Source organism: Dendrobates tinctorius, unplaced genomic scaffold (genome assembly GCF_039654945.1).
Source record: "Dendrobates tinctorius isolate UK_male_01 unplaced genomic scaffold, ASM3965494v1 ptg000079l, whole genome shotgun sequence".
NCBI lineage: Eukaryota > Metazoa > Chordata > Amphibia > Anura > Dendrobatidae > Dendrobates > Dendrobates tinctorius.
The window spans coordinates 19,336,581-19,356,885 of record NW_027361747.1 but is presented as its reverse complement, the minus strand read 5'-3'; the positions used below and the strand labels follow the sequence as shown (position 1 = coordinate 19,356,885).

The following is a 20,305-nucleotide window of genomic DNA, read 5'->3' as shown; positions in this document are numbered from 1 at the left end:
CCACGAACGTTCTATGAAAGAAAGTTGATTTTGCCCGTCATTACTGTGAGACATATAAATGATGTAAGAAAATATAACTATCAGGTGGATCCCACCTGTTCCTGTCATCTGAGAGCAGCACTAAGATCAGCAGCACATAGAAGTTATAAAAGAAAAACCCAGTTGGAACAACAACCACCATACCCCTTCCCACCCCTACCCACCCTACAAACTGCAACCGCAACATGACAAAAAAGTCAAAGTGAGAGCACCAGTCCATCCTGAAGCCGCAGAACGGAGCCGAGCCTACAGTTCTGAAAACAGGAAATGAAGCAATATGAATTTAAAGAGATCCACCGGGACCAAGTAATGAATAGCAAAGTAGACAGTCCACTGGACCATAGTGGTTATGTTATAATGTCAATGGCCAAACTGATGATCGTAGATGACATATGCCATAACAAATATATTTCAGCGTCGCTGTTCTTGTCTAAGCCGTTGTTGATTCATGTCCAGCCAATGTAAAGTATCTTTAGGCTTTTCAAAAAAGAATGTTTTATTCCAAGCTGCCACTCTGAGCCTAGCCGGATACAGCATAGCGTATGAAACTTGCAAATTCCTCCGGTGCCTTTTCACATACATAAATTGAGCTCTCCTTTTGGATATTTCAACGGACTAATCAGGAAAAAATGATATTCTGTGGCCAGCTACCATTATAGAATCTTTATTTCTGGTCGCCCTCAGGATGGCATCCCGGTCTTTGTAGTGGAGTAATTTCATTAAAACTGGTCGTGGGGGAGCTCCCGGCGGGAGGGATCTGGTAGGAACCCTATGGGCTCATTCCACAGCATAAAGAGAGGACAGGACCTCAGCACCAAAAATTTGGTGAATGCATTTCACAAAGAATTCAGTCGGATTAGTTCCTTCTGTTTTCTCTGGCACCCCGATGACTCTTACATTATTTCTTCTTAGCTTGTTTTCTAGGTCATCAGCCTTGTTAAATAGAGCTGACAGTTGCTGCTCGGGAAACTTGCGATATCTGTGGCATTTTATCTTCAAGGTCACTAATCCTCCCTTCTGAGGCTGCCATGTGATCATTACCTTTCTGGAGGCCCTGCCTCATGCCAGAGATTTCCTCTTTAATTTGGCCCATTTGAGTACTGAAGGATGACATGACTGTGCCATAATGATTTACAGCAGTTAGGATGTCCTTCAGTGTATGCTCTGTACTCTGTTGGAATGTGGTTGAGATTGCAGGATTGACCTGTGTACAAGAATGCAGTGGATGGGAGCTAGCACTACTCCCCTCATTCTCCCTTATGGCATCTTGGGAGTTAATCTGTGTGGAGTCGGATATCTCCTGCAGCTGTTTGTATGGGGCCTGGAAGATCTTATCTGATCCCCTGGCGTACTCTGCCAGCTTCCCTGCTGCGTGTATGGCCACCGCCCTCCCTTTCTGGGTACCTGGAGTGGACGCCGCAACGCCATCTTGGAAGTCTCCTTGTTTTCCCACCGCTGCCACTTTTGACTTTTTGCTTGCTCCCCCCCGCCATGAGACCGCCTTCTGTGGGTACCGATGCGAGCAGGATAAACTCCGGAGGTAATGTGGCTGTAAATTAACTCCGTTATGGCCCAGTGGAGTTCAGGATGAATTATAGGTCCAAGAGCGCTCCCTCCCTGCATCTGCTCACATCCTCAGCCAGGCCACGCCCCCCAAAAATATACCAGTCTTAATTACCTATCCACACCAGGGAATCTGGGCTTCAAACGAAGTTTTAAATAGTTTTACTACTTCTTACAGTAGCTACCATTTTCTTTTACCCCATTTGTCAACTGTGTAATTCTACTTCAAGTAGTATCGTGGATTGTAAGTTCTTTCTCCTACTGGACTTTGTGTGAGATAGGGGGTAAATGCCCCCTCACTGGAGAGCCCTTATCAATTTAAACTTTTTTCTATGACCATGGTGTGTTATTTTATCGTGGGTCAAACATTGGGAGTGAGAAGGGGATGTCCTAGTAGTGGACAACCCCTTTTAATGGTGTCCTCAATCCTGAGAAATACAGATACCTCTCCATCATGGAATACAATCCAGGAGGCATCTGAACGGCTCCAAATTTATTCTACGGCAAGACATCGACCCCTAACATACATCCAATGCCATTAAGAACTATTTTCAGGATCAAAAAAATGAGTCATGGAAGTGATAATATGGCCCCCACAGAGCTCTGATCTCAACATCAACAAGTTTGTGTGGGATTACAGGAAGATGTATGCAAGCCTACATCCAGAGAAGATCAGTGGTTAGTTCTCCATGATGTTTTTAACAACTTCCCTACCGAATTCCTTCAAAATCTATGTGTAAGTGTATCTAGAAGAATTGATGCTGTTTTGAAGCGTAGTCACACCAAATATTGATTTGATTTAGATTTCTCTGTTTATTCACTTTGCTTTTTGGTAATTGATAAAAAAACTGTTAATGCTATATTTGTTTATATCTTTGTAGCTTTTTTTTTCCCCACATTTGCCTAAAACATTGCACATTAATGTATATATGAGAGTCCAGCTGATGGTTAGCAGAAAAAAATGTTGGGAGTCATTAAGATTTCTATTGTAAAATATTTAAAGAAAATGCGGCACTCACCAAGTTGAAAATAAATTCATTAGTCCTTTATTCCACAATTCAGGACATGGATGGCAAATTGGACATGCGGGTTATAAAGGCATGTGGGAAGAAAGAGTGGACTACGGTCGTTTCCCGTGTAATCGCTTCAACGGGTCCAGGTGAGTAATTTCCTTCGTGAGGGTTTGACCATATAAAATATGCATAATGAAGCACATGTGATAAATACTGTGAAACAACATTAGTTTTGTGCATGCAACATTATTTATAATTACATTCTATTGCAGATGCCAACAAAATTATTATAGAAAAATAGATCTAATCTGTCATTTAATTTAATGGGACCTTGCGCATTGGTTTTCGTGATCCACTTAGCTTCATGCCTAAGTAAACTTTTATTGTGGTCACCACCTTGAGATGGACAGTTAAACACTTCAAGACCCGCAAAGAGGTTATCCGTTATCTGTGTTGAATGAAGCACATAATCGAGTGGCTAATCCCAAGTGGAATTTTTTTATAAAAATCAAAAAAATAATAAAATTAAAAATTAATCTGCAAAAGAACCACATAAGTTCATTTTCAACTTAAAACACAGTCCAATAGAAAAAAATATCCATTCTGTTAATCAAAAAAACTGAAATTTTTGCAAAGAATTGGTTCCTTAGAGCCTCAATTCTCGTATCGGAGAAACCAGAATATAGGAAATATATTAGTTCACAACTGACTACTGCCCATTGAAAATCATTGGCTAGAAGTAAACGGTTCAAAAGGGAATTTTAAGTGCAGATATTGTCCAAGTTCCCATCTGCATATTACTACCAACCTATTACGTATTGGATTTATTTTACATCAAATCTCAGATTTTATATCTTGCAAAACCAAATTTCTAGTATATATTTTATTCTGTCCTTTTTTTCTACATAGAAAAAACAAGAAGACCTTTAAAAACTAGATTTCGAGAGCATTATTGGTCAATCATCTCAGGAATGGGTCCACTAAGACTTATAAGTGTATGTGCACATGTTGTGGATTCTGCTGCGGATTTTTCCGCTGGGATTTTGCGAAATCCGCAGGTAAAATGACTTGTTTTACCTGCGGATTTAGTGCAGATTTACTGCGAATTTTCTGCAGTTTTTGTGTGGATTTCACCTGCGGATTCCTATAATGGAAGAGGTGAAATAACGCTTCGGAATCCGCACAAAGAATTGACATGCTGCGGATTCAAAACCGCAGCAAATCTGGGCGGAAAAATCATGTGCATAGTGTTTTTTATTTTACATTGACTATAATGGTGCTGTACACCGCAGGAGAATCTGCTGCGGATCCGCAACGTGTGCACAGACCCTTAGACATGTGCAAGAAAAACATAATTCTGATCCCAAGACCTTGCGATTTGAGGGTTTTGAAGTGGTTAACGGTCCACTGTAATTACTAAAATAATGTTGTATGCACAAAATTAATGTTTTACAGTATTTATCACGTGTTTAATTATGCATTTTTTGTATGGTCAAATCCTTATAAAGGAAATTACTCACCTGGACCCGTTGAAGCGATTACATGCGAAATGGCCGTAGTCCACTCTTTCTCCCCTCATGCCTCCATAACCTGCACGTTCGATTTGCCATCCATATTCCGAATTGTGGAATAAAGGACTTATGAATTTCTTCTCAATATGGTGAGTGCCGCATTTTACTGTTAGGGTAGTGAGAATCTGGAATTCCTAGCCTGAGGAGGTGGTGATGGCGAACTCAGTCGAGGGGTTCAAGAGAGGCCTGGATGTCTTCCTGGAGCGTAACAATATTGTATCTTACGGTTATTAGGTTCTTTAGAAGGACGTAGATCTGGGGAATTATACTGATGGAATATAGGCTGAACTGGATGGACAAATGTCTTTTCTTTATCGCTTCATTGGGGGACACAGGTAACCATGGGTGTATGCTGCTGTCGCTTGGAGGCTGACACTAGGCAAAAACAGGAAAAATATCTCCTCCTCTGCAGTATACACCCACCGACAGGCACAAATTACCCCAGTTTAAGCTTAGTTGTCTGTAGGAGGCGGACTTGGATTTGCTTCTAGATCTGCATTTTCCCTTGCAGGTTCCTTGTTTGTGTTTATTAATCTTTTTCCTTTTGTCTTTCAGATTCATCTTTCTAGGGTAACAGGGAGTAATTTCTCACCCTGTTTTCCCATATGTATGCGACCGAGAGAGCAGTGTGGTGTCACCCACATTGCCCACTCTCGGACCTGCATGCACGACTTTTTCCCCTGTCACCCTTGCGGGTGTTTCAGGGTGATTCCCGGTGTTCAGTCCTTGTCTTTTCCCCTCCTCACCCCTTTCCTCGGAGAGAACTAAGAGGAAGACGGTGGTCACCAGCGGTATCCTCCCCCCTTCTTGTAAGGGGTTGATGCTGTCTTCTGCACCGTCTAGAGATGGTGCGGGAAGGAGGATACCCAATGCCAGTGATCCTCTCACACCCGAGGGCTCCTGATGTGATCCTCATTTGTGAAGAGGAATCGTGGACCAACCTGCCAGGGATGTATGTATCCTCCCCCGCAGCGGCACAGGCAGTACCCGTTACATTCTTGTCCCTTAACTGGGACAGGGCGCTTTTAGCAACCATGGCCTTTCTCAACTATTCCCCTTCTTCCCTGGCAGCGCAGGCAGAACCCCTTTAATTTTTTGTTCCTTAACAGGGACCGGGTGCCTTTAAAGGGAATCTGTCACCTTTTTTTGGCCTATGAGCTGCTGGCACCGCCATCATGGGCTTATCTGCAGCATTCTGTAATGCTGTAGATAAGCCCCCGATGTAACCTGAAAGATAAGAAAAAAGTTAGATTATACTCACCCCGGCGTCCAGTCCGGCGCCTCCCATCTTCATACGATGCCGTCCTCTTCTTTCCTTCCTGTCGCAGAGCCTGCGCAGGCGCACTGCTCTGCCCTGTTGAGGGCAGAGCAGAATACTGCAGTGCGCAGGTGCCTAACCTCTCCCTGCGCCTGCGCACTGCAGGACTCTGCTCTGCCCTCAATAGGGCAGAGCAGTGCGCCAGCGCAGGAGCCACGCTAGGAAGGAAAGAAGAGGACAGCATCGTATGAAGATGGGAGGCACCGGACGGTGACACCCATCCGTTTCAGGCCTTCCCTGTTACACACGGGTAATCATACCTGTTCCCCGGAACGAACGGGTTTTAGGGTTCTACTCCAATTTTTTTCTTAGTCCCGAAGAAAGTTAGATTGCTCTGTTTGTTTTTGGACCTCAAGCGATTCAACTGTCACGTTCAGATCTGTCTTTTCAGGATGGAGTCCCTACATTTGGTAATCACCTCCATGGAACCGGGAGAGTTTTTGTTCTGTAGACGTTCCGGATACTTATCTTCACATTCCTGTTTGTGTAAAGCATCAGAGATTCTTACAGTTTGCAACCCAGGAGGATCACTATCAGTTCTCAGCTCTTCCCTTCAGCCTGACCTCAGACACCAGAATATTCTCTAAAATCAGGGCAGTGGTCATGGCCATCCTTCGCTCCAAAGAATTCCTTACTTGGACGATCTTCTGATCAATAGGCCGTCCTGCCAAGACTGCGACCTGAGTCTTCAGACCACCTTGGACTCTCTGGTCTGCCTTGGTTGGATTGTCAGCAGAGAGAAGTTCTCCCTGACCCCAGCTCAGCACCTAGTGTTTCTGGGCTTGAGGTTCGACACGGCCTAAACCCGCACTCTAAAGCGACCGGCTTATCTTCCCCTGCGGTCCTGCATGAGAGGTCTGGGGAAGATGATTGCCACCATGGAACCGGTGCCTTTTGACCAGTTCCATACCTATCCTCTTCAGCTGGCTCTCTTGTCGGCTTGGGACAAGAGGTTCGTCTCTCTAGACCGACCTGTGCTTCTGCCTCTCAAGGTGATGCATTTTTTACCTGGTGAACACTATCAGCATCAGTCCTACGAGGCAAGTCCTTCCTTCCCTCCGATGGCAGTTCATCACCTCTGACGCCAGTCTTCACGGGTGGGGAGCAGTCTTTCTTCATCAGCGTGGGGTCGCTGGAGCGCCCAAGTAGCCGCTCTCCCCATCAATCTCCTGGAGATCAGGGCAATTTTTCTTTGCCCTTCGCCGCTGGTAGACCCTCCTCGCAGGCCAGCCGGTCCTCATACAGTCGGACAACGCCACTGCCGTGGTTTTCATGAACTGTCAAGGTGGGACTTGAAGCAAGCAGGTTATGGTACAGGTAACCAGGATTCTGCAACGGGCAGCCAATTCTTTGAGCCGTCATTCGGCCCTGTCACTTTCTCCAGATATGCCAGAAATGGGCACACCGGATGTTGTCCTAATGGCGTCTCAGATGAGCCATATGCTTCCTCAGTACGTAACCATGTCCTGGGATCCTTAGCCATTGGTTGCGATGCTCTGGTACTCCCGTAGTTACATTTCCAATTGCCTTTTCTTTTTCTGTCCCTCCCCTTGATTCTGAGAATCTTGAAAAAGTTAAAGGGAGAAGGGATTCCAGTAATCCTGATGGCTCCAAACTGGCCAAGACAGGCCTGGTTCCCAGAGCTGGTGAACATGCTCATGGATGCTCCCTGGAGGCTTCCAGACCATCCTGATCTTCTTTCGCAAGGCCCTCTCTTCCACCAGAGGTCATAGTCTCTAAGTTTAACGACATGGCTGTTGAGGCCTAGTTCTGAGAGAGGCTGTTTTTTTTTCCCATCAGGTCATTCAGACCATGATTTGGACGAGAAAGCCGGCATCCTCGCGTATCTACCACATATACTGGAAGACCTTCTTCCGGTGGTGTGAGGACAACTATTTGGTTCCTATGTCCTTTTCCCTTCCTTCCATCCTTGGTTTTTCGACAACGGGTCTTGACTCGGGTCTATCTCTCAGTACTCTTAAGGGGCAATTTTCCGCTCTGTCAATTCTTTCCCAATGGGATCTGGTGTCTTGTGCCCAGGTAAAGACCTTTCTTCAAGGAATCTCCCACCTTGCACCTCCTTATCATTCCCCTATAGATCCATGGGATCTTAACTCCAGCGCGCTCCTTTTTTTGAGCCCATTCAGGACATTCCATTTTATCTTCTTAGTTACTGTTACGGCCATCAGGGGATTTTCTGTGTTGGTGGCATTATCCTGCCGTTCTCCGTTCCTGATTCTACATCAGGACAAGGTAGTTATCAGACCTGTTCGTTCCTTTGTACCTAAGGTGGTCTTTTCATTTCACATTAATGCAGACATTGTCCTTCCTTCTTGGGCAGTTTGTCACCAGGCCTCGGCTTTACAGATTGTAAGGCCGCGACCTGGTCATCTTTGCACACCTTCGGGAGGTTTTACGGAGTTCATACTCATGCCTTGTCCGATGCAGGCCTAGGAAGGTAAGGTGCTGCAGGCAGCGGTTACGCACCGGCCGACCTAAGTCTGTTTCTTTAATTGCATTCTTTCTGTTCCCACCCTTGGGAACTGCTTTAGGACGTCCCATGGTTACCTGTGTCCCCCCAATGAAGCGATAACTAAAGAAGGATTTTTTTGTACTCATCGTAAAATCTCTTTCTTGGAGCCTTCATTGGGGGACACAGCACCCTCCCTAATTGCTTATACCATTATTAGACCGAAGTGTCTTTGTTCTTGGGTTGGTCCATATGTTGAGTTTTGGTTTCTTCTCCTACTGCTTTAGCACTAACTGAGGTACTTTGTGCCTGTCGGTGGGTGTATACTGCAGAGAGGGAGTATGAGTAAGGACCCTCTAGTCCGAAACGCGTAAGCGTCTGTCACATTGGTGAACCATATGTTTTTTATGCATCTATTCTGTTTTTAATCAATTTTTTTTGGAATAAAGTCTTTTGATTTTAACCATCCTTTGGTCGAAGTTGCTGGAACATCTCCCAAGTATTGCAGAGAGGGAGGCTATTCCTTTTTTTGCCTAGTGTCAGCCTCCTAGCAACAGCAGCATACACCCATGGTTACCTGTGTCACCCAATGAAGGCTCCACCAGTCGATGAACTGCTATACTTCAGAAACACAGGTTCTATTATCTCCACGTGTGATTTAGGTTTTCTGCTAGTGCTGCTCTCCCCCTTTTTTCTTTGCTTGATAAGGTTTATATTGTATCTTGGTAAAAATTAAATATTAGCGAATGGGACCATAGATAAATGTGAACCCTCAAAGACATGAAAGATGTAAGAAATTAGACCCCCATGGATACGCGCATTGTATTTTAGTTGTGATTGACTTAGTTCCATAGTCCTTTGTAATATATTACTAATTACATCAATGATTCACAATTTGGTAATGGAGTATAGACTGAGAGTAATTGTAGTATTTCTCCTTGTCCTGAGTTACTGTATATTGTATTGTTATAGGTCAAAGGAACAACTGTATGGAAGGCTGACATAGGAAAACCCTTGTTTTCGTCACCATTATGTAACCAGAATCAGGTTTTCCTTGGCTGTGTGGATGCAGATTTCTACAGCTTCAGTCACATGGGTGAAAAGGTGAGAAACACAGTGATGAGGGATACAAGAGAAGATATGGATTCCAGGCATGCTAATGAAAGCCAACAGGGCAACAATGAATGTATGTAACATGAATCATCAGGTATTTGTCTGTGTAGGGAAAACAGTAAGGATTCATCAAGTGTTAACCACACCCCCCTCAAAAAACAAATCCCTTTATTGTAAAAAGGGAATTGCCAGAATTTTCATAAAATAAAAATTGTGAATTCTCGGTAGTGGCACCTTTTCAATGACTACGTGGAAAAATATACCTACTGGCTAATACCAAGCAAAGGTATTTTTTCCAGTAGCAGAATTTTCATAATACCCAGTGTCTGTACGCCCCATGTTATTTTAAAGGAGTTGTTTTACCATGGATAACCACTTTGCTGCATTATCTGGCACCTCTGGAAAAGAGGTAATCAATTGATAACGCGAGTGACTCTCCGTTCTATCTCATAGAGTAGCGGGATGCCACTATGGCAGCCATAACCCTCCAATAGGGCAATTTGACAGGGATTAACAAGACAGCCCTTTTAATAAATTGTGGTTTTTAATTTCTGAAACACTGTAAAAAAGATGTTAGTGAATTTGAGAAAGTGAATTCCAGTTTTCCATGTCCTATTCACTCCCCTCGAATAGGTTTCCTGAGGTGTCCATGTTAGTAAACCCCTCCATTCCCAATGAAATAACATTATGGGAGTAGCGATCCCCTCTTTAAAATAGAGGCATAGACCCCGCTTTTGCCAAAAACCAACGTACCTACTTTATATCCAAGGCAATCGAGCCACCACTTGTCTTGACTGGCAAAAGGCTTGATTTAATAGACCTAGGGCTCCATTAGAGGCTTTGGACAGATAATCTATATGCTCTCCTTAAGAGATGATGTGAATCAATTTAAGAGGCCTTCATCCATTACATCAGTAATCTGCTGGCCTGTCATCACACCATCTATGGGTCATGCCACAGCATTGATGTAATGCCAGGCCAGAAAATCCTAAGAGGAGCTAGAGATGAGGTAGGAGACAGCTCTCAGGGATTCCGTCCAGTGGCTACACATTACTGACGTGGCCACTGGATCAGGACCTGCTAATCAATTTGTGCCATCTATAGAGGAAGAAATGAAATTAAAAGTAATTTGTAATAAAATGCTAATTTCGTACTATGATCTTTTTTTCAGCTTTGGAAGATCTCTACTGAAGGGCCTATTTTCTCCTCTCCTTGTGTCTCCACCCTCTCCGAGCACATCACATTTGGCTCACATGATGGCTACATCTATTGCTGTAGTGCTGAGGCTGAATTATTATGGAGATTCAAAACCAGCTCTCGAGTATATGCAACACCATTTACATTTCCCAACCCACACTCTGGAAACACTGAGTTGCTGGCGGTCGCTTCTACAGATGGGAATTTGTGGATTTTAGATGCTGACTCTGGACTTCTCATCAGTCAGCATGCACTGGCAGGAGAGATATTTTCTTCCCCGGTGGTGTATGGCTGCCAGCTGGTTATTGGATGCAGGAACAATTATGTTTACTGTTTTGATCTGATCTGAAATGCAAAATGATTTGTAAAGATTTAGGTTTGAGCTTCACATGGATCGCCTGTGTATGTTTGGCTAGTTCCCTTTGCAAAAGAAAGTTGCAAACATCTTTCACAAGATATTGTATGATTTTTTTCTCCTTCGTCTCTTTGGGGGACACAGATACTGTGGGTGTATGCTTCTGCCGCTAGGAGGCTGACACTAAGTGAAAAAAAGAGGTTAGCTCCTCCTCCGCCGTATACACCCTCGCCGCTATTGCGGGCGGAAATCAGTTCAGTGCCAAAGCAGTAGGAGGACAACAAAATCGGCGTTAATACAGGTACAACATGTCCAAAACACCACCCTTACATCAAATTAGTAAATGCATATAAATTTAAACAAAACAAGAGCCAACTGGCTAATAGGGTGGGTGCTGTGTCCCCCAATGAGCGTCTCGGAGAAAAGGATTTTACGGAGAGTTATCACAAAAATCCATGTTTCTCCTTCGCCTCATTGGGGGGACACAGATACTGTGGGACGTCCTAAAGCAGTCCCTGGGTGGGAGATTGACTCACCGATCCAAGCTACATGCACCTCTTGTTTAAAGGTGCGCCACTGCTGCTTGGAGAATCCTTCTACCCAGGCTCGCATCCGCCGAGGCCTGATCATGGATATTATAATGTTTGGCAAATGTGTGCATGCTGGACCAGGTTGCTGCCTTGCACCGTCGAAGCCTGGTGCCGAAGCGCCCAAGAGGCGCCCACTGCCCAAATAGAGTGCGCTATGATCCCTGCTGGAATCGGCGTGCCTCTAATGCGGTAGGACTCCTGAATAGTCAAACGAATCCATCTGGCTATGATCGGGGAGCATGAACAGCGTGTCCGTCTGACGAAAGGGTGCCATCCTCGACCCGTACCTCCGGAGGGCTCTTACCAGGTCTAACGTGTGAAGAGCCTTTTCCACACGGTGCGTCGGTGCTGGACAACCTCTTCATTAATGTGAAAAGAGGACACGACTTTCGGCAGAAAAGGAGGGGCTAGTCTGAGCACCACCTTATCCTTATGGAAAATGAGGAACGGGGCTTGGCAGGATAGGGCTGCCAGTTCTGAAACCCGCCTGATAAAAGTGATGGCCACTAGGAACACCTCTTTCCAGGAATGGTACCTCAAGGAGATATCCTGAAGCGGTTCAAATGGAGCTTCCTGCAGAACACTTAGGACCAGGTTAAGGTCCCAAGCGTCCATAGGCGCCTTATAGGGAGGTACCAAGTGGGAGACTCCCTGGATGAAAGTTTTCACCTGCAGATTGGTAGCAATTCTGCTCTGGAACAGGACGAATAATGCCGATATTTGTCTCCTGAGGGAACTTGGGGCCAAGCCCGAGTCTAGGCCCGACTGGCGAAAACTCAAGATGTTGGAATCTCAGCGGAGAAACACCGCGGCCTTGACACCAAGCAAAGAACACCTTCCAGGTGTGGTAAATTCGTGCTGAAGCAGGCTTCCGGGTGCTAATCATTGTAGCGACCACCTTCCTCCCGAACCCTGCCTGGGTTAGAATCCAAGATTCAACGGCCATGCCGTCAAACACAGGGCCCCTGAGTTCGGGTGGCAAATCGGCCCTTGAGAAAGTACATCTGGGCGCTCTGGCAAGCGCCAAGGAACGTCGGCGAGCAGCTACATTAGATCTGTGTACCACGCTCGACGGGGCCAGTCTGGGGCCAGCAGAATCGCCGGGACCCCTTCCGTCTTGATCTTCTTGATGACCCTCGGAAGTAGTGGCAGCGGGGGAAATAGATATGCGAGGCAAAACTGGTTCCATGGCAGAACCAACGCGTCCACAGCGATTGCCTGCGGGTCCCTGGCCCGAGCGACATATGTGGACGTGTAATTCTGCACATAGCACTCATACTTGATGCTCAAGAAATTGAGATATTTTTACATTTTAGTTACCATTTTTTCATCATTGGAATATTATTTATTGACATGTCTATTCAGCCAGTGATTTCCATAATTCCATCACTTTTCCTTCTGGTTGTTACACGCCTCAACATTGAAGTTGCATTTATCGCGTCTCTTTTTAAAGGGAATCTGTTGCCCCCTGGATGAGTTTGATCTATTGCTTTGGGCATATGGTCCCTTAAAAAACCTTTTAATGATCAATGTTAAAAAACACACCTTCCCAGTGAAAAAAATGGCAAATGCCAAAACATAAAGAAAAGACCTATTCTGACATGCTGCCCTAATCTAGGACACAGAAAAAACACACAGTATGTGCATGAATACTCTGTTGTAAAATATATGTAACAATAAGCAGCAAGTGCTAGTAAAAGATAACAAAAACAGGGTATTTAGTTGATACGTTTTTTGCAAAAAATGTATACCAAGCCACTCCACCAACGTCATGGTATACTCTCCTCGGAGCAGTCCTAGCTAATCTAGGCCTATCTGATCTCTGCCTTTCTGTGGAGGTTGGCACCCTAAACAGCGATTTTTTTTTTAAAAATTTTTTTATTATTTTTTTTGTGCCCCCACTCAACGAGACTGTCCCTCGCTCCCCTACCAATCCCTATTCTCATAGGCAGAAAAACAATTTCATGATAATGCAGAGATAAAAAAATATCAGAATGCCCTATAACCAATGCATGCAATCCCAGAAAAACATTCATATAATAAAAACCACATAAATCCACATCATAATTAGTAAGGACCAAAAACATGGCTGGTAATTATATTTGCCACATGTCCCAAAGAAGGGCCCATTGATACATAAATAAGAGAAAGGCTTAAGGTATGGTCACTTATCATGAGCAGATACACCCCAACGCGTTTCCCTGCCGTAACGGTTCATCAGGAGGTATTAGAGATGCCATAGATGTCCAGAATGCCGGATGCCATAATGTTGAATGATGGTGCCGGTGGTCATTCTGGCTGGACTTAAATAACCACCAGTTGATCTCATACTATAATAAGCTCCACCTACCCAGTCCTGGGCGTTTTTTTCACATAGTTGATTAATTTTTAGCCTTCTCCATAGCAACGATACAAAAAATCATCCCCCCGGTGTACAATGAACTCACATGAATGAAGCCGGAAGTGTAAACCTCATGGCTCCTGCAGCCAGGACTCGGCGTGCGCTCCATACTGGAATGCACACATACTAGCCATAGACCTTCCGGCGCTCCAACACTTCACTTCTGGTATATTGCGTTCCAAAGTGGAACGCAAACAAACACACATGAGGCACGTCACTTCCGATGCACCTCGTTCCACCCTGCAACGCAGGAGACGTCACACCCGGTAGAGACCGATAAGGCTAGTTTCACATTTGCGTCTTTGTGCGCAGCGCGTCGTGTGCAAGTAGAAACGCATGCAAAAACGCATCATGCGTTTTGCATGCGTTTGCGTTTTTATGCGCATTCATTCTCTACGTGTTAAACCTGTTTCTACACATGCTTACTTGTAAAACGCATGCGTACGCATGTCCATGTGCACGCCTGCGTTTCCATAGACTGTAATGCGTTATGACGCATTCCGTGCGCAAGCGAATGCATGCGGTTTTTTTACACCTTTGGACGGACCCAAAAATGCAACAGGTTGCGTCTGGCACGTCTAGACGAACACCTTGAAAAACGCATGTGCACGAAAACGCAGACGAACGCATGCAAACCATGCAAGACCATGCGTATGCCATGTTAAACATAGGTATGCATGATGGATGCGCTGCGCAAAAAAACGCAAATGTGAAACTAGCCTAACACTTCCTACCACCAGCGTCCCATATCACGCAGCGCCCAATTACTGCATCATCACATCTACACTGTGTTCCAAATTATTATGCAAAAAGAGTTTAGGAGTGATAAGGTTAGAATTTTTTTGTTTGTCATTTAAATTCATTGATGGTGATGTGTGTCAGGGCTCTTTATATCACTGAAAGCAATTGCAGACACCTGTGCAAATTAGTTTGGCAGGTGTGTCCAAATAAATGCAAGACTACTTAAGAAGGCTGTTCCACATTATTAAGCAGCCTACATTTTTTGCCAAAATGGGAAAGAAAAAGGATGTGTCGGCTGCTGAGAAGCAACAAATTGTGGAGTATTTAGGTCAAGGCATGACTACAATCAACATTGCCAAGACACTTCATCGTGATCATCGCGCAATCAAGAAGTATGTAGCTGATTCCCAGCACACATGTGTGCGTGCTGATAAGGAAAAATTGAGGACTCTTTCCAACAGGCAATTGCATCAGGTTAAAAGAGCAGCTGCAAAAATGCCTTGTCATAGCAGCAGACAAGTTTTTCAAGCTGCTGGTGCCTCCAACGTCCCCCGAACAACAAGATGCAAGGTCCTTCAGAGGTTTGCAGCTGTGCGTAAGCCATCCTGTCGACCACCTCTATCCACTGCACACAAGCATAAACGGCTCCAGTGGGCCAAACGATACATGAAGACTGACTTCCAAACTGTTTTGTTCACCGATGAGTGCCGTGCAACGCTCGATGGTCCAGACGGATGGAGTGGAGGATGGCTAGTTGATGTACACCCCATGAAAACACGGTTAAGGCGCCAACAAGGAGGAGGTGGAGTAATGTTTTGGGCTGGAATCATGGGGAGAGAGATTGTCGGCCCCTTTAGGATCCCTGAAGGGGTAAAGATGAACTCCATAATCTATGTTGAATTTCTAAAACAGCACTTCCTGCCATGGTTCAAGAGGAAGGACCGTGCTTTCCGCAGCAAGATCATTTTCATGCATGATAATGCACCGTCTCCTGCTGCAAATAACACATCTGCCTCTCTGGCTGCTATGGGCATAAAAGAGGACAAACTTATGGTGTGGCCACCATCTTCCCCTGACCTCAACCCCATTGAGAACCTCTGGAGCATCATCAAAAGGAGTGTCTATGATGGCTGGAGGCAGTTCACATCTAAGCAACAGCTCTGGGAGGGTATTCTGTCCACATGCAAAACAATTGAAGCACAAACCATCCAAAAACTGACAAATTCAATGGACGAGACAGTTCAGAAGCTTCTTTCGAACAAGGGGTCCTATGTGCAAATGTAACATCACCTGGAATAAAGTTTTGACTTGAAAACTGTTTGATTTCATTTTGTAATAAGCTGATAATGCTTATAATTTCACAATTGACCATTTTTTTGTTCAAAATAAAAAGGTTGAAAACTCTGCTGTGCATAATAATTTGGAACATGCATTTTGAGTGTTTATTATTTTTAAAAATATACTGCTTTCATAGGCAGTTTGTTCAAAAACATTGCAATTATACTAGAATATTAGATGACTGGAAAATAACAATGACTGCAATTCATATAGGCAATTTAGAGAAAATATGAGGAAATATTTTTTGCATAATAATTTGGAACACAGTGTATAACAATCAGATTAGGTGGAAAAAGCATATTTGTAACTATATTTTCTTTGTTTTGGCATTTGCCAGTGTTTTTCACTGGGAAGGTGTGTTTTTTAACATTGATCAGTGAAAGTTTTTTTAAAGGATTATATGTTCACCTCTGTATGTTGATTCCTATTTGATTATAGTTCCTTTTCGGATACTATGGGCATATAGGTAATTGGTTAAACCAGTCTTACCTTTGTCTCATAGTTGTGGTGTAGACAATGAGAATTTGATTTATGAACCGCCTTGGTTCATTATATTATCACTCCCATCAGCATCATACTGACCTGGTTGGCGCTGTAATCCCGTGCATGCACTGCACAATCACGTGGTTACACAAACCTGTCTACCCTTGTATGAGCAGTGTCTGAATTGATCTTCGGCGTAGGCGCCCGCGAATTGAGCAGGAAGTGATTTCTTCCAGGCACCACACGCCCCAGAGCCTGGAAGAAATCATTAACATTAAATCAATTTCTCAATGTCTACACTACAGCTGTAAGGCATATAGGTAAGACTGGTATAACAATTCAATTACCTGTATGCCCATAGTAATAGATAAAAATTGTCCAGGGGGTGACAGATTCCCTTAAGTGGTGCTCTTGTTCTAACTTTATTGTGGCTGACCAAAAATCACCTTGGAGTCAGTGCCATAATCAGAGTCCGATGGGCCCCTGCATGTTGGTCTGATGTATTGGGCCTTGTTGCGTTCTAAATCCTATAAAGACATAAGTGTTGTCACCCCCTTCCCCGCTTCATTATGAAGTAACGTCCCCCATCCTGGGCCATTCATGGTATATACAGTATGTCCTTCATCCTGGAACCCTTCATGGTATACAGTCATGGCGGAAGGTGGTGGCTCCCTTTTAAATTGTTCTAGAAAATGAAGTATTTGTCCCCCTGAAAATTATTGTAATTACACATCTTTTGTTATGCACATGCTTATTTCCTTTGTGTGTATTGGAACAGAACAAAACAAAAAAAAACAAAGGCAAGGTGGTCATAATTTCACAAAAATTTTTTGGCACCCTCAACTAAATATTTGGTTGCACATACTTTTGAATAAATAACTGTAGTCGATCACTTCCTATAACCATCAACAAGCTTATTACACCTCTCAACTGGAATTTTGGAGCACTCATCTTTTGCAAACTGCTCCAAGTTTCTAATATTTGAAGGATGCATTCTCCCAAAAGCAATTTTAACCCCTTCCTGACATCCGACGTACTATCCCGTCCATGGGACCCGGGACCCTATGCCCATGGACGGGATAGTACGTCTACCGCGATCAGCGGCGCCCACGTGGTGAGTGCCGCTGATCGCGGCCGGGTGTCAGCTGACTATCACAGCTGACACCCGGCACAATGTGTCAGGGGCGGTCACGGACCGCCCCCGACACGTTAACCCCTTGCACACCGCGATCAAACATGATTGCGGTGTACCGGGGGTTAAAGGGAAGCATCGGCAGGGAGGGGGCTCCCTCCGTGCTTCCCTGAGCCCCCCACGGCAGCGCAATGTGCAGCGCTGCTGCGGGGGGCTCCTTTCCTGCAGGCCCCCGAATCCAAGATGGCGACGGGGGCCTGCAGGAAGCTGGCTTCCTCAGTGCCTGCAAAGCGCAGGCATGAGGAAGCCTTCTGCACTGCCTGTGACAGATCGCTGATCTGTCACAGTGATCTGTGATGTGACAGATCAGCGATCTGTCACAGGACAGTGATGTCCCACCTGGGACTATTTAATAGTTAAAAAAAAAATTAAAAAAAGTGTTAAAATTAAAAAAAAATCTCCAAATAAATTAGAAAAAAAAAAAAAATCCCCCAAATAAATCCATTTTTTTTAAATAAAAGAAAAAAACAATAAAAGTACACATATTAGGTATCGCCGCGTCCGTAACGACCCGCACTACAAAACTGTCCCATTAGTTAACCCCTTTAGCGAATCCCTTAAAAAATAAAAATAAAAAACGAAACAAAAAATAATGATTTATCATCATACCGCCAAACAAAAAGTGTAATAACACGCGATCAAAAAGACGCATATAAATATCCATGGTACCGCTGAAAACGTCATCTTGTCCCGCAAAAAACGAGCCACCACACAGCATCATAAGCGAAAAAATAAAAAAGTTATAGCTCACAGAATAAAGCGATGCAAAAATAATTATTTTTTATATAAAATAGTTTTCATTGCATAAAACCGACAAAAACATAAAAAACGACCTAAATGAGGTATCGCTGTAACTGTACTGACCCGAAGAATAAAACCGCTTTATCAATTTTACCGCACGCGGAACGGTGTAAACGCACCCCCCCAAAAGAAATTCATGAAACGCTGGTTTTTGTTCATTCTGCGTCCCAAAAATCGGAATAAAAAGCGATCAAAAAATGTCACGTGCCCGAAAATGGTACCAATAAAAACGTCAACTCGTCCCGCAAAAAATAAGACCTCACATAACTCGGTGGGTCAAAATACGCAAAAAATTATAGCTCTCAATATGTGGTGATGCAAAAACTATTTTTACAATAAAAAGCGTCTTTTAGCGTGCAACAGCTACCAAATATAAAAACCGCCATAAATAGTAAATCAAACCCCCCGTTATCACCCCCTTAGTTAGGGAAAAATAATAAAATAAAAAAAATGTATTTATTTCCATTTTTCCATTAGGGTTAGGGCTAGGTTTAGGGCTAGCGTTAGGGCTAGGGTTAGGGCTGAGATTAGGGTTAGGGGTGTGTTGGGGTTCGGGTTGGAGTTAGAATTGGGGGTTTCCACTGTTTGGGCACATCAGGGGCTCTCCAAATGCAACATGGCGTCTGATCTCAATTCCAGCCAATTCTGAGTTGAAAAAGTCAAATGGTGCTCCTTCCCTTCCAAGCTCTGCCATGCGCCCAAACAGTGTTTTACCCCCACATGTAGGGTATCAGCCTGCTCAGGTCAAATTGCAAAACAATTTTTGGGGTCCAATTTCTCCTGTTACCCTTAGGAAAATAAAAAATTGGGGGCAAAAATATCATTTTTGTGGAAAAAAATGATTTTTTTATTTTCACGTCCGAGCGTTATAAACTTCTGTGAAGCACTTGGGGGTTCAAAGTGCTCACCACACATTCCAAAACGTCACTACTTCCCTTCCGAGCCCCGACGTGTGTCCATACAGTAGTTTTCTCCCACATATGGGGCGTCAGCGTACTCAGGACAAATTGGACAACAACTTTTGGGGTTCAATTTCTCCTGTTACCCTTGGGAAAATAAAAAAATTGGGCACTAATTGATCATGTTTGTGGAAAAAATACTATTTTTTTATTTTCATGCCCGGGCATTATAAACTTCTGTGAAGCCCTTGGGGGTTCAAAGTGCTCACCACACATCTAGATAAGTTCCTTAGGGGGTCTCGTTTCCAAAATGGGGTCATTTGTGGGGATTTCCACTGTTTAGGTACATTATGGGCTCTCCAAAGGCAACATGACACCCGCAGACCATTCCATCAAAGTCTGCATTCCAAAACGTCACTACTTCCCTTCCGAGCCCTGACGTGTGTCCATACAGTAGTTTTCTCCCACATATGGGGTGTCAGCGTACTCAGGACAAATTGGACAACAACTTTTGGGGTTAAATTTCTCCTGTTACCCTTGGGAAAATAAAAAAAATTGGTGACTAATTGATCATGCTTGTGGAAAAAATACGATTTTTTTATTTTCATGCCCTGGCATTCTAAACTTCTGTGAAGCCTTTGGGGGTTCAAAGTGCTCACCCACATCTAGATAAGTTCCTTAGGGGGTCTAGTTTTCAAAATGGGGTAATTTGTGGGGGGTTTCCACTGTTTAGGTACATTAGGGGCTCTCCAAAGGCAACATGACACCCGCAGACCATTCCATCAAAGTCTGCATTCCAAAACGTCACTACTTCCCTTCCGAGCCCCGACGTGTGCCCATACAGTAGTTTTCTCCCACATATGGGGTATCAGCATACTCAGGACAAATTGGACAACAACTTTTGGGGTCCAATTTCTCCTGGTACCCTTGGGAAAATAAAAAAATGGTGACTAAAAGATCATGTTTGTGGAAAAAATACGAATCTTTTATTTTCACGCCCGGGCGTTATAAACTTCTGTGAAGCACTGGGGAGTTCAAAGTGCTCACCACACATCTAGATAAGTTCCTTGGGGGGGTCTAGTTTACAAAATGGTGTCATTTGTGGGGGGTTTCCACTGTTTAGGTACATCAGGGGTTTTCCAATCGCGACATGGTGTCCGATCTCAATTCCAGCCAAAAACGTCAAATGGCGCTGCTTCCCTTCCGAGCTCTGCCATGCGC

At 44.1% G+C, this 20,305-nt stretch overlaps 1 protein-coding gene across 1 annotated transcript in view; it reads left to right on the top strand.

Moving 5' to 3' along the window:
• LOC141096775 (beta-alanine-activating enzyme-like) overlaps positions 1-10,740 on the top strand; it is a 41,138-nt gene extending 30,398 nt beyond the window's left edge. The window contains exons 4-5 of the mRNA XM_073583580.1: positions 8,947-9,078; positions 10,259-10,740. Of these exons, the coding sequence (XP_073439681.1) occupies positions 8,947-9,078; positions 10,259-10,633 (507 nt within the window). The 3' untranslated portion in view covers positions 10,634-10,740. The remainder of the gene's footprint in view (positions 1-8,946; positions 9,079-10,258) is intronic.
• Positions 10,741-20,305: the final 9,565 nt, after the last annotated feature.